Genomic DNA, 23946 nt, shown 5'->3' with positions numbered 1-23946 from the left:
ACACGTAGTAAGTGCTTAACAGATACCACAGTTATTATCATTATTATTATTACTCGGCAGCCCCTCCTTTCCTTCTTCTTGCACCCAACATCCACTGCCAGTCCGAGAGGCTTCTGGGCAGTTACTCGGTGGCAGAAGAGGGAGCGGGAAGGGGCAAGGAGGGAACTAAGCTTGTTGTGGGGCAGGTTCTATTGCTGTATTGTACTCTCCCAAGTGCTTAGTACAGTGCTCTGCACACAGTAAGTGCTCAATAAATTCGATTGACCGACTATGGGAGGAGAGAGGGTCGGCTGGCACTGATCAGCTGTCAATCCCGGTTCCTCCTGGACCCTCAGGGAGAAGTGTAGAAGTGCGGCCCCAACCCAGCTGCCCTCTTTCATTCATTCAGTCGTATTTATTGAGCACTTACTGTGTGCAAAGCACTTGGAAAGTACAATTGGCAATAAAAAGAGCCAATCCCTGCCCACAGTGGGCTCACAGTCTAGACGTCTTCCCTGTCTTCCCAACTCCAAAGGAATAGCATTCATTTGCCATCACCCCCGTTTTTGACCTCCAGGATTTTCCCTCTGCATTTCTGCCCCTTTTGTCGCCTCCCTCCTCTCCAACCCTTCCCTCGCTCCGATCCTCGGAGCCTGCTTGATCCTCGGCCGCTCGCTTCTGCCCGTGTCTTGTCTCTGCCGTCCTCTAACTCCACCTCGCATCAGTCAGCCGCATCCCAGCGAGGACACACCCTGGACTTTCAAATAGTCAGACGCCGCACCTCCTCTGATCCTACAAGCTCCATAGCCTACCCTTCCAACAGTGAATTGCCACTGACATTAGCCTCCTAACCTGCCATTCCCTCCAATCTCTTGCCCCTCCCAAACTGTCCCGCATCTCTCTGAGAAGATTCCCCACTCATTAGCCCCCTCCACCTGCCCGGTCCCATTTCTGAGGTCTTGTTGGGTGACCTCGGGCAAGTCAACTTGACTTCTTTGTGGCTCGGTTTGCTCATCTGTAAAATGGAGATAATCATCTTGTCCCCTCCTGTCCTCAACTTCCAGTCTTCTATTCTTTCCTGGAGAATCCCATCTCTTCCAAGAGGCCTTCTTCTTCTTCTTCTTCTTCTATCCCATCTGCACTGACTATGTACTCGTCTGCGTACCCCTTAAGCACCTTAATACTCACCCCAGCCCTGCGACTATAATCTACATCTCCTTATTTACCCCTATTTCTCATATCTGTTATTTATTTTAATGTCTATCTCCCCCTTCAGACTGTGAGCTCCTCGTGGGCAGGGATCACGTCTACCAACTCTGTTGTACTCTCCCAAGTGCTTAGTACAGTGCTGGGCACACAGTAAGCGCTCAATAAATACCACTGATTGATTGGAGACGAGGTAGCCCTCCAGGTTGGAGGTAAGCCCTTTCTGGGGCCTCTGCAAGTTGGGGAGGGGCAAGGACTTCCCGCTTGCCTCAGTTTGACCCAAATTCCACGGTGGAGAGTGCCCCCACCTGAATGACCTCCACCCGTGTTAATCTCCCCTAGGTTCTGGCTGCCGGCCGGTTTGTCACCGTCCTCCTGGACCCTCATTCCTACGACTCTGTCGTCTGGGAGTCGAGCTCCAAGCTGGATTTCCACAAATACGCCGTCTTCCTCATGGAGCGGATCTTCGACGTCCGGCTGCCCCACTATGACCCCAGAGAGGAGAAGGCCAAGTTGAAACCGTGAGTGCCTCAGACAGCGTCTGGGGCAGAGGGGCGGCGGGGGGGGGGGGGGGGACTGGAAGCTCTCTCGCTTCTCACCCCTCCCTCGGCTCTTGACGAGGGACTCGTCCACGGTCGCGCGGCGGGCGAGCGGTGGAGCCGGAATTACAACCTGAGTCCTCTGACTCTCAGGACGGTGCTCTTTCCGCTAGGCCACTCTGCTTCTCAAATTCAGGGTAAAGAGAAAGAGAAGAAAGGACTTTTTTCCCCCTCTCTGATTTGCAGTTTCTTCTTGAAGATTGTCCAAGAACAATTCTCTGAATGGAAAAATTCTGAAGAAGGAACTTTCCAGTTTAGGAGAATATCAGTAGACACGCATTTTACATTTGGAGAAAATCCCGGTCTCCTCCCAGCTCTGGAGAACCCAAGAGGCATTTAGGGAAGCGGGATTAACGCTTTCAGGCCCGCGGTGTTCTCTAGAAATTTCCGGCCCTGGAGTCTCCCGAGCATTCAGTCATCGGGTGAGGAAGCTTAACTGCAGAGAGCAGAGCAGGAATGGGTCAATGGGTAGCGGGGTGGGAGGGTCTGGAGAAAGTTGAAGAGGCTGCGGGGGTCTCTGAGAGACCAAAACTGAGTCCATGGGGGAACTCATCTCCTCTCTCTAGATTGTAAACTTCTTGTGGGCGGGGAATGTGTCTGTTTATTGCTATACTGGACTCTCCCAAGCGCTCCGTACAGTGCTTTCCACACAGTGAGTGCTCAGTAAATACGACTGACTAGATGACCGAGTACTCCAGCGCTTAGTTCAGTGCTGAATGCATAAGTGCTTAAGAAATACCACAGCTATTATGAATTAAGAGCTCGTGGCTTCTCCTGTGCTCGAAGGGATTCTGGGACCCAGGCGTGACCCAACCAACTCCCAGGGGAAGCATCCTCTCCTCCCAGTCCTCCCCGAAAGTGGTGACGGAGGACAGGAAGGGACGAGGAGGGATAAGAGAAGCAGTGTGGTGTAGTGGATAGAGCAGGGGCCTAGGAGTCAGAAGATCATGGGTTAATAATTATAATAATAATAATGGTTTTGTTAAATGATTACTATGTGCCAAGCACCGTTCTAAGTGCTGGGTTCTAATCCCGGCTCCGCCGCGCATCCGCTGTGTGTTCTTCGGCGGGTCACTTCACTTCTCGGTGCCTCAGTTACCTCATCTGTAAAATGGGGATTGAGAATGTGAGTCCCGTCTGGGACAGGGACCGTGACCAACCCGATTTGCCTGTCTCCACCCCAGGGCTTAGTACAGTGCCTGGCACACAGTAAGCGCCTAACATATACCACGATTCTTGTAATTGTGGCATCCTGGGAGAAGCAGATGGAGGGGGCCCAGGCGGGAGAGGGCTGGTCCTGTCGGCTCCTGGGAGGAGTGGATGGGTTGCCTGCCTGGGGAAGGGTCCCCGAGGGCGGGGAGCGGGGAGGGAAGGTCTGTGCAGAGCTAAACCCGGCTATATGTGCTTTCAGGACTCTGCTCAACCAGAACCTGCAGACCCTGACCAAAGCCACGCTCCTCAACCTACGCACCCTGCTGCTCCCTGAGCTGGGGGAGGGGGCCCAGGTCTGGAGGGAGACAGGCTTGCTGCAGTTCTCCTATAGCACACTGTTCAGGTGAGCGGGGTCTGCCCGAGGGGGGACGGGAGAAGGGCAGGAGGAGGCGGGGGTCGGGGTCTGCAGGTAGGGGTCTGTCTCCCCACAGGCGGGATAGATTCTTCAGGCTGGGCAGGGCAAGTTTAGCTCCGGAGGCCTAGAGCAATCGGTCCAGCAATTAACGATCGAGAAGCAGCGTGGCCCGTTGTTGGGCAGGGATCGTCCCTGTCTGTTGCCGAACTGTGCGTTCCAAGCGCTCAGTACAGTGCTCTGCACGTAGTAAGTGCTCAATAGATGTGATTGAATGAACGAGTCAGAAGGTCACGGGTCCTACTCCCATCTCTGCCACTTGTCTGCGATGTGACCTGGGGCAAGTCACTTCACTTCTCCGGACGTCAGTTACCTCATCTGTAATATGGGGATTAAGACTATGAGTCCCATGTGGGTCAGGGACTGTGTCCGACCCGATTTGCTTGTGTCACCCAGTGCTATACCCAGGCACATAGTAAGTGCTTAAAAAATACCTCCTGCTGCATCCCTGCCCGCCAGTTCCCTCGTTAGTATTATTATTGTTATCGTTGTTAGTAGTCACATAATTATTGTTAATAATCATAATAATAATGAGAAGAATGAGTGAATTGGCGGTCAGGGATGCAACACGAGGCAAACAGCGTATTTCATTCAGTCATTCAATTGTATTTATTGATCACTTACTGTGTGCCGAGCACTGTACTAAGCACTTGGAAAGTACAATGCAGCAATGAAAAGAGACAATCCCTGCCCGCACCTGGCTTATCTGCAGTCCTTGCCCAGCACTTAGAACAGTGCTTGGCACACAGTAAGCACTTAAACAATGCCGTTGTTATTATATTAGCCGGTCGGGGGCAGAACCGGCAATCAAACCCAGGTCTCCGGATTCCCAGAGCAGAGTTCTTTCCACGGGGCTCTGGACAGCCCAGTGGGGACTGGGCTGTGGGAGGGGAGGTGGAATTGGGGTGAAAAAGACTTTAGGGGCGCTGGGGGAAGGTGAGAGGGCTGGATCCTGGCAGGAGCAAAGCCAGGGGAAGATTTTTGAGCATTATGGCAAGATAAGGGCATCATGTAAACTCGTGGTGGGCGGGGAATGTGTCTGCTTCCTCTGCTGTTGTATATTGCGCTCTGCACACAATATGTGCTCAATAAATACCATTGATTGAGGCAAAAATTAAACATCATATACAAATCAACTTCGGTTGTCACTTTTGGGTCAACAGCTCAGACCCAGACCTCTATTTCTAATAGTAATAATAATGGCATTCGTTCAGCGCTTACTATGTGCCGAGCACCGTTCTAAGCCCTGGGGTGAATACAAAGTAATCCGGTTGGACACAGTCCCTGGTACACGTGGGGCTCACAGTCTTAATCCCTATTGTACAGATGAAGTAACCGGGGCCCTGAGAAGCGAAGTGACTTGCTCATGGCCACACGACGGACAGGTGGCGGAGCTGGGATCGAACCCCCATCCTCTGACTTCTCTTGCTATCGGGCCATGCTGCTTCTCAGTAAGCCTGGCGAGATGAAGTGCTTAGTACAGTGTTCCACACATAGTAAGCACTCATTCCATCGATTGGATGGGGATTGAGGGACCACCCACGGATCCACAGATCCAGTTTCTGCTGCTCCAGAGGACCCCCCCTCCCTCAGGGCCCCGGCCGGCACCTCGGTCTGTATCCGAGCCAGATCCTGGCCCTCATGCCGTCTCTTGTGTTCCCATGGCAACCAGAGCCGGCTACCTGACTCTGTTCGGCAACGAGGGAGCCCGGTACGATGACCCCGCCGGCCAAACGCAAGACCGGGCCCACTCGGCCGAGGTCTACCAGCACTTCCGCCAGCTGGACCACCTGCTGATGAAACTCGCCCGCTCCTCTCTGTCCTCAGGTAAATCTCCCTCACCTCGACCCCTCTCCTGCCTTCTGGAACGGAGACAGAGGGGAAGAGGAAAGGGGAAGGGGAGGAGAAACCGTGTCTACTTCGCTGGAAGTTAGAGAAGCAGCGTGGCTTAGTGGAGAGAACCCAGGCTTGGGAGTCAGAGCTCGTGGGTTCTAATCCTGGCTCCGCCACTTATAATAATAATGTTGGTATTCGTTAAGCCCTTACTATGTGCACAGCACCGTTCTAAGCGCCGGGGTAGATACAGGGTAATCAGGTTGTCCCACGTGAGGCTCACGGTCTTAATCCCCATTTTACAGACGAGGTCACTGAGGCGCAGAGAAGTTAAGTGACTTGCCCACAGTCTCACAGCTGACAAGTGGCAGAGCTCCTGTCTTTGGACAGGTTGCTTAACTTCTCTGTGCCCTCAGTTACCTCGTCTGTAAAATGGGGATTGAAACTGTGAGCCCCACGTGAGGCAACCTCGTTACCTCCTATCTGCCCCAGAGCTTAGAATAGTGCTTGGCACATAGTAAGCGCTTAACCAATACCATCATTATTTGATATGGTTTTAGATGGCATCTGCTAGGTGCTTACTATGTGTCAGGCACTGTACTAAGTGCTGGGGTGGTTACAAGCTAATCAGGTTGGACACAGGTCCCACATGGGCTCACCGTCTAAAAGTTGAACTCAAGGGAGTGACAATCTACTCCACAGGGCAACTTCCAGATCTATCCCTTTTTAATGAGTTTAATAGAAAAGGAGGCTGGCCTAGTGGACAGAGCACGGGCCCGGGAGTCGAAAGGGCCTGGATTCTAATCCCGACCCTGCCACTTGTCTATTGGGTGGCCTTGGGCAAGTCGCTCCATTTCTCCGTGCCTCAGTTCCTTCATCTGTAAAATGGGGATTGAGACTACGAGCCCCTTGGGGGACATGGACTGTGTCCGACCCGATTAACGTGTCTCTACCCCAGAGCTTAGTACTGTGCCTGGCCCGAAGTAGACGTTGAACGAATGCCGTTTAAAAAAAAGTGAGTTTTAGTGAGTTTTAGTGGGCATGTATGTTCTGTTCCTGAAGCTACAGTTCTTTCTGGGTTAGGGCAGTAGATGGCAATATTGGGCAGGCTTTGCCCAACCTCCTGCCATCATTTGTCTTTTAATTAGTTTTTTAATGGTATCCGTTAAGTGCTTACTACGCGCCAGACACCGTACCTCTCCCTTTACCACCTCATTATTCTGCCCTGGGATTCCCGGAGGGATGACTGGCGTCTAGAGAGCAGGATCCCAGATGGGAATCTTGGGGCTCCGGCCCGGATTTGGCCCACGTGCCTGCCAGGTGGTCTTGGGCAAGACCTCGCCCCTCCCTGCATTCCAGTGGCAGAAAGAAACTGCAGCCAGACCATCTCAACTCCCTTCTCGATTCCCCGGCCCGGGCCCGGGCATGAGGGGGAGGATGAAAGAAAGGATGATGAGAATCTGAGACTGAGGGAGAACCAAGAAATAAATCCGTTTCATCCCTTCTGTTTCCTCAGCCCTCCCTCCTTCCCTAACCGACCCCCCCAATCACAGTCAGACCTCCCCCCCCCCCCCCCCCGACAGAAGGGCTGACAGGGGTCCCTAAGTCAATATTGTGTCCGTTCCCCCAGGGCAGCGATTGTGTCTACTATGGAACTCCTCCCAGCGTTTAGTACAGTGCTGGGCACTGGACGTTCATCCGTCCACTCGTCCAATCGTATTTATCGAGCCCTTTCCGTGTGCAAAGCACTATACTGAGCGGTTGGGAGGATAGAGTATAACAATAACACATTCCCCGCCCACAGCGAGCTGCTCGGTTAACACTTGGGATGGATTGACACTTTGCAGGAGAGAAGGAAGAAGTCGCCGGCATCAAAGTACGTCTCTGGAGGTTGCTTTCCACACAGCGCTTGAGGGGCAAAGCCAATAAGAGCTGTTGGGTGGAAAGTTACCGGGAGCATCTGGAGGCCCTCAGAGTCGGGGAAGAGATGCAGGCGAGAGCCATGTTGCTGCAGCTGTGGGCCACGCAGGTTAGTTCCCACGCGTATGAGCCCACGCGTGTGCACGGATTTGTATGTGGAATTGGACGTGTACCCGTCTCCTATTGCTTCAGCCTTACTCAATCATTAGGCGGCGTGTTGATCCGTATCGTCGTGTTCGCTTCTTTAGCCTTGCCTATTTATCAATTGGCGGTGTTTATCGAGCGTTTACTGTGTGCAGAGCACTGGAGAATCAGTGTGGCTCTGTGGAAAGAGCGCGGGCTTGGGAGTCGGAGATCACGGTTCTAATCCCGGCTCCCCACCACTTGTCAGCTGTGTGACTCTGGGCAAGTCACTTAACTTCTCTGTGCCCTCAGTTACCTCATCTGGAAAATGGGGATGAAGACCGTGAGCCCTTCGTGGGACGACCTGATAAGCCTGTATTTACTCCAGCACTTAGAGCAAGGCTTGGCACATAGTAAGCACTTAATAAATACCATAATTATTCTTGTTATTATTAAATGCTTGGGAGAGGACAATACAGTGGGAATTAACAGAGGCTTTCCCTACCCGTAATGAGCTTCCATGTATTCAGTCGTATCTACTGAGCACTTACTACGTGCGGAGTACCAAGAGCTTGGGAGAGTCCAATATAATTTGACAGTCTAGAGGAACGAACTTAATCATATTTATTGAGGGCTCGCTGTGTGCAGAGCACCTCACTAAGCGCCGGGGTAGATACAGACTAATCAGGTCGGACACGGTCCGGGTCCCACGTGGGGCTCCCGGTCTTAATCCCCATTTTACAGCTGAGGTAATTGAGGTCCAGAGAAATGAAGCGACTTGCCCACGGTCACACAGCAGGCAAGTGGTGGAGCTGGGATGAGAAGCCGGGTCCTTATGACTCCCAGGCCCCTGCTCTATCCGCGAGACCACACTGCTTCTTGTCCCATTGATGATTTAGCCAGCAGCAGCAGCTGACAGGTGGGGAGAGAGAATCAAAGTGGGAGCCCTTCGGGACCACTAACTTTGGGATTATTCCATCGATAGGGAGAAATCCTAGGATGGTTCCATTCGGCAGAGGCAGGAGGTCTCAGGAATCGATGAGTTGTAGTTAGTCATTACCGATGAAAACCGGCCAAGCGATGGTGAGCCATCAGTCAAATTCCGTTTTTCTCGTGTTCTCCAGGTATTTTCTAGCATCGTCCTGTATTCAGGTTCCTACCAATCAGTTCTCATGCCACCTAGGAACTGAGGAAATTTTGTCCAGGATCGTGAGCTCTTGAAGAAAAATCTGGGAGTAGGAGGGGGAGGCTATTTAGAAACTCCAGCACCTAGAGCAGCGCTTAACACATAGTGAGTGTTGAACAGACATCGTTAAAAATGGAAGGGACGGGCTTTTAGAAGAAGGGGCCCTTCGTGCTAGGGAAAGAACAGATGAAATGAGTTTCGAGTGCAGTAGGAGGGATCGTGATTCGACTCGATCAAGCAACCAATTCAGGAATCGTATTTATTAGGTGCCTATTGTGAATGGGGCATCGTCCCCACCTCTAGGAGCTTATACTCTCAGCTCACAATCGAAGGCAGGAGGGAGGGACTGAACAAGCACTTAATACAGTGCTCTGCACACAGTAAGTGCTCAAGAAGTTATTTTTATGATCTCCGTTGAATGCCTACTGTGTGTCAAGCTGGGTTCTAGACTGTAAGCCGATTGTGGGCAGGGATTGACTCTCTTTATTGCTGAGCTGTACTTTCCAAGTGCTTAGTACGGCGCTCTGCATCCAGCAAGCACTCAATAAATACAACTGAATGAATATTCTAAGCACTGAACTAGACACAGAGATAATCAGGTTGCATTCAGGCCCTGTTCCATGTGGGGCTCCCAGCCTAAGTAGGATTGATTGATTGAGCAAGAGGTCAGAGGTGATAATAATAACAATGATGTACCTGTTAAGCACTTACTATGTGCCAAGCCCTGTACTAAGCGCTCAGGTAGATAAAAGATCATCAGGCCCCACATGGGGCTCACAATCTAAGTAGGAGAAAGAACAGGTACTGAATCCCCATTAGGCAGATGAGGGAATCGAGGCACGGAGAAAGGAAGTACTCGCCCAAAGTCACACAGCAGGTAAGTAGCAGAGCTTGGATTAGGATCCAGGTCCTATGACTCCCAGGCCCATGCTCTTTCCACTAGGCCCTGCTGCTTCCTCAGGTAGAATTGAGAAGAAAGTTAGAAGCAGCAGGGCCTAGTGGATAGAGGCCTGGGAAACAGAGGGACCTGGGTTCTAGTCCCGGCTCCTCTACTTGTCTGCTGTGTGGGCTTAGTTAAGTCACTTCACTTCTCTGTGCCTTAGTTACCTCATCTGTAAAATGGGGATTAAGACTCCGCGCCCCACGTAGGACACGGTCTGGGTTCAACCTGATTACCTTGCGTCTACCCCGGTTCTGAGGACAGTGCCTGGCCCGCAATAATAGTAATGTTGGTATTTGTTAAGCGCTCCCACTGTGCAGAGCACTGTTCTAAGCGCTGGGGTAGATACAGGTCATCGGGTTGTCCCACGTGAGGCTCACAGTCTTACTCCCCATTTTCCAGATGAGGTAACTGAGGCAGAGAGAAGTTAAAAGTGACTTGCCCACAGTCACCCAGCTGACAAGCGGCGGAGCCGGAATTCGAACCCATGGCCACATTTAACAACTACCCATTCCAAAAAAACCCCAGTAAGAAGATGAACTTGGGAGGAGCTGCACATGTGGGCTAGGGTGAGTGGAGAGCGTGGGGAAAAGAATTCTGATTGCCTAAGTTGCTTGTCCCAAGACAAAGCGTTGCCCACGGGAGCCTTCGTCTTCTGTTTCTCCAGGGGAGGTGGGGGAAGGAGACGAGACCCTCTAGGCCTCTGGAAGATGGGAAGAACCTTTTCTCCGGCACTAATAAGTGCAGGTTCCCCAGCCCTGGCATTTTAATTAAAGAGCAACTGCTCGATTGAAAACCCGGGGCGGCTAAAACACTGATATAAGCAGCCTAGCCAAATGAAGTGAATTATTCCTCACTCTTGTCCAGATCAGGAATAATAATAATAATGATGAAGGTTTATCTTAGGTGCTTACTATGTGCCGAGCCCTCGTACTAAGCACTGTGGTAGATACAAGATCGTCAGATCCCTCATGGGGCTCACAGTCTAAGTAGGAGGGAGAACAGGTAAAAGTAACGAATCCCCATTTTGCAAATGAGGGAAATGAGGCCTGGAGAAGTTAAATGACTTGCCCAAGATCACCCAGCAGGTTTGGGGCAGAGCGGGGATTAGAACCCAGATCCCGCGACTATCGGGCCCGTGCTCTTTCCACTAGGCCATGCTGTGATGCCATTTATCACGTTCGCCTAACACGCGAAAGGTTCCCGGTTCGAAGCCGGGCAGAAACATCATTTCCGGCGCTTAGGACGGTGCTCGGCACATAGTAAGTGCTTAACAAATACCATAATTTTTATTATCATTCCCCATTTTAGGCCAGGCTGCAAGTGGAGAGGGGTGGTCCGGGACCACCTTCCTGAAGGCCCTGTCTTGGGGGAGGCTGCCTCTGGCCTTGAGGTCCCTTTGGAGTCAGCTGATCAGTTAATGGAAGAGAGTGCGGTCTAATGGAAAGAGCCCGGGCCTGGGACTCAGGGGAATCTGCGTTCTAATCTCGACTCTTCCTCTCGTCTGCTGGGTGACCTTGGGCAAATCGCCGCACTTCTCTGTGCTTCCGTTCCCTCGTCTGTAAAATGGGGATTGAGACCGTGAGTCCCACGTGGGACAGGGACCGTGTCCGACCTGATTTGCCCTGTATCTACCCCAGGGCTTAGAAGAGTGCCTAGCACATAGTAAGCGCGTTACAAATACCATAAAAATAAAAAAAGCCTCCCACGGAATTTTAGCTCCGCCGTGGTTCGGCGGCCGCCTTGATTCTGGGAACGTAGGTAGGCATCAATAATACAGGAGGACTGCAGCGGGGTTTTCTGCCCTGGAAAGGCAGCTCTCTCAGAACCGTTTCGTCTGCATTTGCAGAATCTACTCAGCTAATGGGCTACAGAGGCTCTGTTGGCCATGAATCCTGGATCGGCGATGGCTTTTACAAGCCTCCAGGGTGAGAGCTGAGAGTCCATCTACCCCCCCCCCCCACCTGCTCCTGACTTCTTCCAGATGCTATTATTCATTCAGTCGGATTTATTGAGCGCTTGCCGTGTGCACGGCTCTGTATTAGGCACTTGGAAAAGTACACTACGGCAGTAAATAGTGACATTCCCTGCCCACGGCGAGCTCGCGGTCTAGAGTCGGGGAGACGGACAGCGATACAAATAGATAAAATTACAGATAGGTACGTAAGTGCTGTCGGTCTGGGAGGGGGGAAGAGCAAGGGGAGCAAATCAGGGTGACGCGGAAGGGAGTGGGAGATGGGGAAAAGCGGGGCTCAGGCTGGGGAGGCCTCTTGGAGGAGGTGGGCCTTCAATAAGGCTTTGAAGCGGGGAAGAGGGGTTATCTGTCAGATTTGAGGAGGAAGGGCGTTCCAGGCCCGAGGCAGGACGTGGGCCAGGGGTCGGCGGCGAGACGGGAGAGATCACGGCACTGTGAGAAGGTTAGCGGCACCAGAGGAGTGACGTGTGCAGGCTGGGTTGTAGAAGGAGACGAGGGAGGGGAGGTAGGAGGGGGCAAGGTGATGGACGGCTTTGAAGCCGATAGTGAGGAGTTTTTGTTTGATATGGAGGTGGATGGGCGACCGCTGGAGTTTTTTGAGGAGCGGGGTGACGTGTCCAGAACGTTTTTGTAGAAGAATGACCCGGGCAGTGGTGTGACAGGAAGACTTTGCGGATAAACTTCACTTGCCTTTGCCTACTCCGGTCTCTCCGGTCACTCCCGAGTACAGGGGCCTGGCTCTGAAAATTACTCAGTCTATTTTTCTCTGTTCTTTCTTCTAGGCAGCGTGGCCTAGTAGTCAGAGCACGGGTCTGGGAGTCAGAGGACCCGGTTTCTAATCTTGGCTCTACCACCAGCCCGCCGCGTGACCTTGGACAAGTCACTTCGCTTTCTTGTGCTTCAGTTTCCTCACCTGTAAAATGGGGATTCAGTATCTGTTCATTCTCCTACTTAGTCGATCGTATTTATTGAGTGCTTAGTGTTTGCAGAGCACTGTACTAAGACGTGGGAGAGTACAGTATAACAACGAACAGACACATTCCCTGCCCGCAACGAGCTTACGGTCTAGACTGTGAGCCCCACGTGGGACAGGGACCGTGTCTGAGTTCATTAATTCGTATCTAGCCCGGTGCTTAGAACACTGCTTGACACGTAGTAAGCACTTAAAAAATATACCATAACGACAGTGATTAATAGATTAATAATTAGGATTTGATATTTTGGGTCATTCAGATTTTAGGCATGCTTCTTTGGATCCTGGCTCTTTTATTTATACCTGTCGCTGAGGCGTTTGATTTTAGGGTTCTCAAGTCGTAGCTTCACCTCCTCCTGGGACCCGGCACACCCAGTCGTGTGTTTTCCGCCCCGTAGGTGCTCAATACGACCCGGCATCAACCGAACATCGGTCATTTTCAGTGGTCCTTGCTGAGGGCTAGCACCGTACTAAACGTTCGGGGGAGTGCCGCAGTAAGAAGATATGCGTTCCCTGCCCTCCTCCTAGACCGTAAGCTCCTCGTGGGCGGGGAACCAGCCTACCAACTCTGTTATACGGTGCTCGGCACACAATAAGCGCTCAGTAAATGTGATTGGATGAATAACTAGACTGTAAGCTCGTTGTAGGTAGAGAACACGTCGACAAGCTCCTTTATGTCGTACTCTCCCAAGCGCTTAGTACAGTGCTCTGCACACAGTAAGCACTCGATAACTAGACGGCAAGTTCGTCGTAGGCAGGGAACGTGTCTGCCAATTCTGTCGTACTCTCCCAGGCGGTTAGTACGGTGCCGTACGCAACGTAAGTGGTCAACGAATACGATTAATGGATCGATTGAGCTGAGAATTGAACGGGCTCCGTGTGGGATGGAAATTGACTGATTTGTTCACAGTATTCATCACCAACTTCCTTGTTGGGGCCGGGGGTTTTCTTTCTAGGGAAATGCGGGTCCGGCCGCCTTTTGGCTTCTCTTGTTTCTCCTGAAGAACCCCAAGGCGCTGGCGGCCGTCCAGGGAGAACTGGAAAGAGTCTTTGGGCAGACCGGGCAGCCGCTGACCCCGAAGGAGAGCGTTACCCAGGAAACTCTGGACAACACTCCCATTTTTGGTGCGTGCTTCCTGGCCGATGCTGGCCGCTTTCTTTTAGAAGGAGAAGCAGCGTGGCCTAGTGGAAAGAGCCCGGCCCCGAGAGTCACAGGACCGGCGTTTCGATCCTGGCTCTGCCAGTTGCTTGCCGTGGGACCTTAGGCAGGTCACTCCACGTCTCCGGACCTCAGTTTCCTCAGCTGTAAAACGGGAATTAAATCCTACCTCCTCCTACGTAGAGAAGTAGCATGGCTAAGTGGATAGAACACGGGTCTGGGAGTAACAAGGACCTGGGTGCTAATCCCGGCTCCGCCGCGTGTCTGCCGTGTGATCTTGGGCAAGTCGCTTCACTTCTTTGAGCCTCGGTCACCTCATCTGAAAAATGGGAATTAAAAGTGTGAACCCCACGCGGGACAGAGAAGCAGCATGGCGCAGTGGAAAGAGCCTGGGCTTGGGAGTCAGAGGTCATGAGTTCGAATCCCAGCTCTGCCACTTGTCAGCTGTGTGACTGTGGGCGAGTCACTTACCTTCTCTGTACCTCAGTTACCTCATCTGTAAAATGGGGATGAAGACTGTGAGCCCCAAGTGGGACAACCTGATTTCGCTGTATTTACCCCAGCGCTTAGAACAGTGCTCTGCACACGGTAAGCGCTTAACAAATACCAACAGCATTATTATTATTATCCTGATTAACTTTTCTCCCCCCAGTGTTTAGAACAGTGCTTGGCTCATAGTAAGCACTTAAAAAGGACCATAATAATAATAATCATCATTGTTTCGACTCTGAACCCCATGTGGGACAGGGTCTTTGTCCCATCTGATAAATGTTGATCTACTCCAGCGCTTAAGACGGTGCTCGGCACATAGTAGGTGCTTAACAGATGCCTTAAGAAGAAACAGACGAGGTCTCTGGGGGTGTGGATTCCTTCCAGCTCCTGACCTGATCTCCCACCTGCCTCCAGGGGTAGGAGACTAATCCACGGGCTGTCTGTTCAAGCGGCCTGGAGAGCTCCTTGGAAGAAGCACCTAGGGGATGTGGGAGCTATAGATTGCTGCCTTGCCCCCATCCTCTCCCCTCCCCTCTTCCCGTCTCTCCAGCCGGTGCTAATAATAATAATTGCGGTACTAGTTGAGCACTTACGATGTGCCAGGCATGGTTCTAGTTGCTGGGATGGACACGAGCAAATCAGATTGGACCCAGTCCCTCGCCCACGTGGGGCTCGCAATCTTAATCCCCATTTTCCAGATGAGGTAACTGAGGCGCAGAGAAGTTAAGCGACTCGCCCAAGGTCAAACAACAGATCAGTGGCAGAGCCAGGATTAAAACCTGGGTCCTTCCGATTCCCAGGCCTGGGATCAAATCCACTAGGCCAAGCTGCTTCTCTATAAGACCTTCCCCGATTCCAATAACAGCCCCTGTTTTATTTCTTCTGCTCCGGGACCTGATGTAGCTCAGATAAGTCAACTCCCTACATCCCTCCCACCCTCCCCTGATCCACTGCTCCTATGGCTATCCCCACCCCCTTTCCCGGGCATGATTATTGCAACAAAATACATTTGCCACTGGCATCCTAAAAATGAATTTCTTAGACACATGGAATTGGGAAGGTTTGAGTGCAGCATGTAAATTCATTCAAATGAACACGTGGATTTATGCAAATTTGAAAATATGCATCTGAGAAAACAGGATAAGGAGACTATCCGTATTCCTTCTTTCTGTTCCAGTGATAATTGCTATTGGGTCTGAAAGATGCAGAGTCATGGCCCTAGGAAAGGCTGAATTAAGACAGCAAATAGGCTTTTTTCCTCCCTTTTCATTTGATTCACTCCACTGAAAGAGCGGGCCCCGGTCGGGGGGTGAGACCGCTGAGTCTGTTGAAGTGTTTTTATCTCTTTTCATTGCAACAAAGCGAAGAGTTCCCGTGATGGCGTGGGATCCAGATTTGGAGTTGGGGGTGTGGGGCTGAGAGAGAAGGGAAGACCCTTGTTCTTACCTTCAGGCCTAGCAGGGAGAGGCCCAGATCCAGCTCAGATGTCGAGAGTGGAAGTGTGTCTGGTGGGGGGGAGGGACGAGCAAGACATCATGGGAGCTCAGCGGCAGATGGCCGGTGGCAATGTGAGGCACCGCTGACCCCATCTCCCAAGGATGTGTCCCCCGGCGCTTACTATTTTCAAGCGTTGTTGTGAGGGCTGGGGTAGATCCAAGCTGATCAGATTGGACACAGTACCTGTCCCCCATGGGGCTCACAGTCTTCATCCCTGTTTTCCAGGTGAAGTGACTGAGGTCCAGACGAGTAAAGTGACTTGCCCAAGGTCACACACCAGACTAGTGGCAGAGCTGGAATTAGAACCCAGGTCCTTCTGCCTCCCAGGCCCGTGCGCCATCCGTGAGGCCGCACAGCTTCTCATCATTCCCTGCCCACAGCGAGCTCACGGTCGAGGGGGGAGCTCTCTGGATTGGCCTGACCGCTTTCTTCTCGCCCCCGTCCGTGCAGACAGCGTGCTGAGCGAGAGCCTGAGGCTGACGGCGGCTCCCTTCATCACCAGGGAGGTCCTGGACGACCTAGACCTGCCCCTGGCCGACGGTCGCAAGTATCGCCTCCGCAAGGGTGATCGGCTCCTCCTCTTCCCCTTCCTCAGCCCCCAGATGGACCCTGAGATCTATGAGCGACCCGAGGTAACGGGAAGGTCCCCTGGGTTCAGTTGATCAAATTCGGGCACTAATTGAGTGAAGCACCGGATTCACCTCTGGGGAGAAGGCAAGGAAGCAGAGTTGGTGGCCACGTTTCTTGCCTGCAAGGAGCTTACACTGTACGGGGGAGTTTGTAGTCTAGAGGGTCTCAAGGAAAGTGGGTCTCCATTGGCTGGGGCTTTTTGTTCTGGTTTGCTTTATTTTTTAATAGAGTTTGTTAAGCACTTACTCTGCGCCAGGCACTGTTCTAAGTGCTGGGTAGAAACAAGCTAATCAGGTTGGACACAGTCCAGATCCCACATGAGGCTCCGGGTCTTAATCCCCATTTTACAGATGAGGAAACTGAGGCACCGAGCAATGACGTGACTTGCCCAAGGACATGCAGCCAAGTGGAGGACCTGGAATTAGATCCTAGGTCCTTTTGACTTCTAGGGCCTTGCTCTATCCACTAGGCCACACCGTTTCAATCTCATTTGGAAACCTCAGCCAGCCCCTGCTCTACGGGATGGTGAGGGGCCTCTACCAGTTGCGGGGGGTCCAGGGTAAGAGCTGTCCTGCGGGGGCAGGGGGCACGCTTGTTCCCACTTGCGGGTTCGAGGGGAGTTGGGTTTTACTGAAGGGATCCACTGGTCCGTGTCTGCTGATTCCTTTATACCGTACTCTCCCAAGCGCTTAGTACAGTGCTCTGCACATAGTAAGCGCTCGGTGAATACGATCCATTGATTGATTGGTCCTGCCAGGTTTCCCCAAAGTCTCCCTGCTCAACCCCTTCCCTTTCTTCCTCCTTCCCTTCCTCTCTCTCCTCTTCTTTTTTCTCTTCCCCCTCCTCCTCTTTCAGCCCGTCAATCAACGGTACTTATTGAGCACTTACTACAATCATTACGGTATTGAATAATTACGGTATCTGTTAAGCGCTTGCTATGCGCCAAGCACTGTTCTGAGCGCTGGGTTAGCTATAAGGTAATCAGGTTGTCCCACGTGGGACTCACAGTCTTAATCCCCGTTTTCCCGCTGAGGTAACTGAGGCATAGAGAAGTGTCTTGCCCAAGGTCACAAAGCAGATAAGTGGCAGAGCCAGGATTAGAACTCACATCCCCTGACTCCCAAGCCTGTGCTCTTTCCGCTAAGCCACGCTGCTTCTGCTAGGTTCGGAATCTCTTCGTCTTCCTCCTCTATTACTTCTTTCTCCTCTCTCTCTTCTTCTTCCTTCTCCTCCCTCCCTTGTTCTTCCTCCTCCTCCTCCTCTTTTTCTTCTTTCTCTCCCCCCCCCCTTCTTCTTCCTCCTCTTCCATCGTTAGCTCCTTTTCCTCCCTCTTCCTCCCGCTCCTCCTCCTCTTCCCCATCCTCCCCCTTCCACCAGTCGATGAGGCTTGCCAGAGAGCAGTCAGATGGAGGGAGAGATGTGAGAGATACCCAGTTATTAGAGTCTGCCCCAGTCCCTTCCTTGCAAGGAGAAGCCGCTTCAGAGGCAGCCCAAGCGGCTCTCGTGCCTTGGCCTCGTGGGGGAAAGGGACATTTTCAAATGGAATTTGCCTCTGGGGAAGACGAGAGAGGCAGAGAACGTGGGAAACCATTTTGCGGATGCGGCAAGGAAGAGCATCCTCCTCTGACTGCCTCTGAAGCTGCTGGTTGGTGTGGGTGTTTCCTGATTTGCCTATTTATGGTGCTCAGAGCTCAGGGCACCTGCCTTGACTCTTCTAGAGTCCCCAGATGATCTCGGGGAGAGGTGAGAAATCCCTCCTCCTGGCTCTGGGGGAGGTGATGAGGAGGAGGAGGAAGGAGGGGAGGAGGAGGAGGAATGGGATTTACTGTCTTTTGAGCAAAAAGTCCCTACTTTTGTTGTGTTTTTGCAGACACTACTTTCTCCCAGACCCCTGGCTTTTCTAGCAGGTTTTCCTGTATTCGTTTTCCCCCAGTGTGAAAGACGTTGGCCTGAAGAGGATTCTAGACCCACCCCTTTCACCGTCCGGCCTGGGCCCAGAAATCCAGAGGGTTTCCTGTTATTTGAGGGGGGGAAAAAAATACATCATCCTTTTCTTCCAGTTCCACAAATGAATTCGTAGGATAGCCCATTCCCACCCCCTCATCCCCTGCTTTACTGTGACCCCTGGCTATCCGGTTCCCATAGCAACCCAATGGTTCCTCAAGAAGGAGACTTAGCTTTTCCTGGCCCTAAGGCTGTTTGATGGGAATAGAGAAATGAGCCAATTCGGCTTAGTCTTTTGACCCGGGAAAGTCAAGAGGTCTCAGATTTCCTAGCGGACTGCCGGGATAGGTCCGGGGACGGGACTGGATAAGATTATAGCATCCTTATTTGATGCTTCTGAATTTGGAAGCAGCGTTGCCGAGTGGCCAGAGCGTGGGCCTGGGAGTCAGAAGGGCCTGGGTTGTAACCCCAGTTCCGCCACCTATTTGCTGTGTGGCCTTGGGCAAGTCACTTCTCGTCTCTGTGCCTCTTCCGCAAGTGGGCATTGAGATGGTGAGCCCCACGTGACCGCGTCCAACGGGATGAGCCTGTATCTACCCCAGCGCTTAGTACAGTGCCTGGCACCTAGTAAGCGCTTAACGAATACCATTTAAAAAAATAATTGGGGAAGATCCATTTAGCTCAGGAAAGTCTTAACCCAGCCTAAGTCAGGGATGCAAACACACACACACACACACACACACACATACAAACCCCTGCAAACAAATACAGCCATGTGCTTATTCCCCTCTTCACACCCAAACGTACATTCCCTCACACGTGCGGATACTCCGACAACGGACCCATGAACGCGCTTCGGCACACATGACCAAGGACACCCTCACACACTCTCAGGGCTCCACGGGTGCCGAAGTGCAGATTGGAGATCGCGCTCCAGGTTAGGGATGTCTCCCACTGACGACTCTGCCTCCTATCCAACGCCCCCGCCCAGAGAGCCCCGTTTCCCCCGGAGCAGGCTCTACTCTGTGGAACCTGGAGTTCATCTGGAAGAAAAACCACTCTTGGACTGTTTCAGGAATTTAAATTCGACAGATTCCTGAACCCGGATGGGACTGAGAAGAGAGATTTCTACAAGGGCGGGAAGAGGCTGAGGAACTACAACATGCCGTGGGGAGCAGGAAACAACGTCTGCCTGGGGAAAAGCCACGCTATCAATAGCATCAAGCAGTAAGTAGCGGAGGGGCTGCTGAGGGGCCTGGGGGCCGTGGGAGGGGGACGGGAGCGCTGGGGAGAAGGAGTAGAAGCCCTTTCCCACTGCAGTTGGGATTCAAAGTCTGTTCCCGTTGGGATTTCAAGAGAGAAGAACTCCAGCCTTGAGCATGAAAAACTACAGATAGCTACACTTGCCTTAGATACGTCCACGTCAGGGTCTCCGCTCAGCACTGAACTCAAGGCCACACAAATACCTCTCCAAAACGACTTTCTGTTCACCCCCTTGAGTTCTTCACCGAAGCTGGAAAGAGCTGGCTAAACCACATAGCGACCATTTCCCTCCCAAGGGCCCTGAACGAGCCCCGGTCACCCCCAGACTTCGGAGAGTCAATCAATCGTATTTATCGGGCCCTTATATTTGTGCAGAGCGCTGTACTAAATGCTTGGAAGAGGACAATATAACAGTATAACAGAGCTGATAGACGCATTCTCTGCCCACAACAAGCTTACAGTCTCAGTGTCGACCCCATCCCATAAAAAGGGATGCAGGCTGCTGTTTAACGAAGCAGCTCCCTACCGGAGCGCTGCGCTCTTCGGGAGGAGGGAGAGGGTTTGATGGCTTTTTGGTTTATCGCTGGTCTTTGCTCCAGCCGACTCCCCCCCGTCCCAGGTTTGGGGCGGGAGGGGGTGGAGGGGGTACCAGGCTAGGCTGATCTCTTCATTAGCGGATGATGGACCTCCCATTTTTGCCCCAGGAAAAATGAAGAGCAGTACGGCCTATTGGTTAGAGCACGGGCCTGAAAGTCAAAAGGGCCTGAATTCTAATCCTGGCTCCACCACTTGTCCGCTGTGTGACCCTGGGCAAGTCACTTCACTTTTCTGTGCCTCGGTTACCTCATCTGTAAAATGGGGATTAAAATTGTGAGATACTTAAGGGGCTTTTTTAAAATCTATGTGGGATAGAGACCGAATCCAACCTTACAGTGCCCGGCACATAGTAAGCACTTAACAAATACCAATTAAAAAAAGGGAAACAAGCTCTCGTTTCCGCCGACGCTTACTATTCTCCGGCATTTCTGAATCCAAACTCTAGGTGGAAGAGCTGTGGGTGGCCAGGGCTGGGAAACTCAGATGCCTATTATCTTGTAAGCTCCTCGAGGGCGGAGACTGTTGTCAGGTGCTCCGATCATAATCTTCGGAACACCCAGTACAGTGCTCGGTGAATTCCGATGAATGAATGAATGAAATCACCGTGGTAACTCTTCTTTGTGCCTCAGTTCCTCTGGCTTCTGACATTATAGGAGAACTGAATTTGAGAGGGATTCTGAATGCTTCCGAGTTTGCTCAAATTCCACCCTGGGTCAGTGGAGCTTTAAAACCCGAAGGTATTCCATTAGCGGATAATCAGTTGGAAAACTGAAGCAAAAATCCAAGCAACCAAATCTGGGTGTGCTCCTGCCCAAGAGAACCAGGCCCGATTTTGTACTGGAGTGAGCTTCAGTCCACTTTTCCTCATCTCCTACTCTCTTTTGCTTCACCGTGACTTGCTCCCTTTGCTCTTCCCCCTTCCCAGCCCCAGAGCACTTAGGTACACATCTGTCATTTTATTCGTTTGTATCGACGTCTGCCTCCCCCACTCTAGACTGTAAGCCCGTTATGGGCAGGGAATGTGACTGTTTATTGCTGGATTTTACTCTCCCAAGCCCTTAGTACAGTGCTCTGGACACAGTAAGTACTCAGTAAATACGATCGAATGAATGAATGGTTCGGGTAATAGATTTCTAAATATAGGACTTGGGAATCTGTTCTGGTCTGTACCAGAAAAACTCAGGTCACTCTTTCCCCTTCCCCACCACAAGATTGATCAGTCAGCTGAGGGGAAGCTTGATGGAGTTATGTTGCTTCTCTTGGGCTATTTGCTGAACACCCCTAATCCCAGGACGTTTCATCTCACTTCACAACTACCCCAAGGTGGACAATGTTGCTCCTGTCTGACTGAATAATAATAAAAATGGTGATATTTGTGAAGCGCTTACTCTGTGCCAAGCACTGTTCTAAGCACTGAGCCCTGTTTTAAGTGTAAGGCATTTGTTAGGTACCGTGTCCTGGGGGAGGTTCAAGAGAAGAGAATCAGACACAGTCCCGGTGCCACAAGGGTCACAGGCTAAGGGGGAGAGTGAACGGATTTTACGTAGGAGGAAACTGAGTCCCAGAGGAATTGTCCAAGGTCTCACGGCAGGCAGGTAGTGAAGCCGTGGTTATAAACCAGGTCTCCTGACTCCCAGGCCCGGGCTCTTTCCATTAGGCCACGCTGATTCTTGCTAGTCACCAGAACTGATCAATCCCAGGTCCAAGTCCTGCAGTTAACATGGACCCTGAGGAAATCCAGTTCATCTTTTGCAGGTGGCAAATTACGCATGGTTAGTTGGGCTGGGGAATCTTTTACCCCGCGAGGGTTAGCCTTGCTTCCCTCTTTGCTGTGAGAGAGGAATTGGTGTGTGCAAGGGGTAAGAGCGTAATTTTCTCTGGTACAAAAAATGTAGACTCTAAGCTCCTTTCAATAGAATGTAAGCTCCTTGTGGACACGGAGCATGCCATTCTTTCTGTTGTTCTTCCCCAAATGCTAATTTAAGTGTGCAAGGGTTAAGAGCATTATTTTCTCTGGTACAAAAAGTGTAGACTATAAGTTCCTTTCATTGGAATGTAAGCTCCCTGTGGGAAGGAAGAGAGTCATTTTTCTGTTGTTCTGTGTTTAGTATATGCAGTGTAGTGTACTCACTGGTCACTCAAGCAATACCATTATTATTATTACACTACTACTATTACTATTCATTCAGACGCATTTATTGAGCGCTTACTGTGCGCAGACCACTGAACTGAGCGCTTGTGAGAGTACAGTATAACAATAAACGGACACATTCCCTGCCCACATCGAGCTTACCATCTAGTGCGGGTGACAGATGTCGATATAAATGATTACTATTAATACTATTCCTATTTCTGGAGTAGCCCAACTACTGCGATCCCCATTCACTCAGCCTTCTGGAAAAGCAGAATTTCTCCGGCAGGTCTGACAGACTTAGATTAGCATATTTTGGACACGTAAGCAGGAGGACTAATTTTCTGGAGAAGACACTAATGCTAGGAAAAGTCCAGGGAAAACGTGGAAGAGGCAGATCGGCAGCAAGAGGGATAGAGACCATAACAATCTGGAGGACAGATTGGCCGTCAGACTTCCTTCGAAGAATGAGGGAGAGGTTTGAGGAACTCGTCTCTACTTGGGCCTCCAAGGAGCCAAGTTTTGCTTATTCATTCATTCATTCATTTATATTTAGCGAGTGCTTACCGTGGGCAAAAGCACTGCATTAAGCGCTTGGGAGAGTACAATATAACAATAAGCAGACCCATTCCCTCTGTCAGGCTTGTATATTCTGAATGCTCGGTCCACACCAAATTGCCAAGACCGACGGTTTCCATTTCTTAGCAGGGCACTCGGCAACCGTGTCATTGTCAGCCCTTCTCCCCCGCAGGTTTGTCTTCTTCTTGTTGAACAACTTCAACTTGGAGCTCAAAAACCCCGAAGAGCCGATCCCCAAGTTTGACAAGAGCAGGTACGGGTTTGGCCTGCTGCAGCCGGAACGTGACGTCACCGTTCGGTATCGAGTCAAAGCCTGAAGCGCAGCCCGGTCGGAGGACCGACGGTCCCCGGCTGAAGAAGCTGGATTCCTCGGGCGACCGCGGAAGGCGTCCACTCTCTGGACGGAGAAGACCCGTGCACAGGCTTTCTCTTCAAAGTGTGTTCCTGAGGGGAAAGTGGAAAGAATTCCCCTCGCAAGGCCATCTCTTGTAAACGGCCCTCGCTGGTTACGTTCGTGTTTGATTGGAGGGAGTGGGCCCGTGCTACTATTCTTCATTTCTGTTTTCATTTTATGTCTATTTTCATTTAGTGCCTCTCATGTCTCCCCACCCCTGAACTGTAAGCTCCCGAACCTGTCTTGGTCTTCTGCTGTTATTCCCTAGGAAATTCAGAAGGTGTTTAAATAAGAAGCATCTTCAGGCTGATTCCTTTGATTCATTCAGTCAGTCATGTTTATTGAGCTCTTACAGTGCAGACCACTGTCCTAAACGACTGGGAGAGTACAGCGCAACAATAAACAGACACATTCCCTGCCCACAACGAGCTTTCAGTCTAGGGGACTAGACTAGATTCGACCAGGCCTTGCCTGGCCATGAATGCGTGAATGGATTTAACCTGGAAGTCGAGACTGTAAGCTCACTGTGGGCATGGAACGTGTCTGTTTATTGTTGTATTCTCCCAAGAGCTTAGTACAGTGCTCTGCATACAGTGAGTGCTAAATAAATACGATTAGATGAATGCGTGAATGAAAAGTCTCGACTCTGCCATTACAGGTTTGGTCCAGTCAGAGCCACGTCCAACACACACCCAGTTGTCCAAAACTCTGCCACTCGGGCCCTGGCATCTCTCTGAAATTCCTCTTCTCTCCCCTTGCAGTATTTGTTAAGCATGTGCTAGGCGTATACTATGTCCCAAGCGCTTTTCTAAGCTCTGGGGTAGATACAGGATAATCAGATCCCACATGGGGCTCACAGTCTAAGGAGGAGGGAGAACAGGTACCAACTCCCCATTTTGCAG

General features: G+C 51.4%; 1 protein-coding gene across 1 annotated transcript in view; it reads left to right on the top strand.

Annotated features, from left to right (window-relative positions):
* The window catches only part of PTGIS (prostaglandin I2 synthase), a 35633-nt gene extending 12279 nt beyond the window's left edge, over positions 1–23354 (top strand). Inside the window, exons 3-10 of the mRNA XM_029071244.2 lie at positions 1528–1706; positions 3196–3339; positions 5081–5235; positions 7089–7270; positions 13315–13483; positions 15957–16138; positions 19156–19307; positions 22823–23354. Of these exons, the coding sequence (XP_028927077.1) occupies positions 1528–1706; positions 3196–3339; positions 5081–5235; positions 7089–7270; positions 13315–13483; positions 15957–16138; positions 19156–19307; positions 22823–22967 (1308 nt within the window). The 3' untranslated portion in view covers positions 22968–23354. The remainder of the gene's footprint in view (positions 1–1527; positions 1707–3195; positions 3340–5080; positions 5236–7088; positions 7271–13314; positions 13484–15956; positions 16139–19155; positions 19308–22822) is intronic.
* The last annotated feature ends 592 nt before the right edge of the window (positions 23355–23946 follow it).

The sequence above is a fragment of the Ornithorhynchus anatinus genome, chromosome 8, assembly GCF_004115215.2.
Source record: "Ornithorhynchus anatinus isolate Pmale09 chromosome 8, mOrnAna1.pri.v4, whole genome shotgun sequence".
Taxonomy (NCBI): domain Eukaryota; kingdom Metazoa; phylum Chordata; class Mammalia; order Monotremata; family Ornithorhynchidae; genus Ornithorhynchus; species Ornithorhynchus anatinus.
The sequence above is the reverse complement of the archived record's forward strand: the minus strand, read 5'-3'. Positions and strand labels throughout refer to the sequence as shown.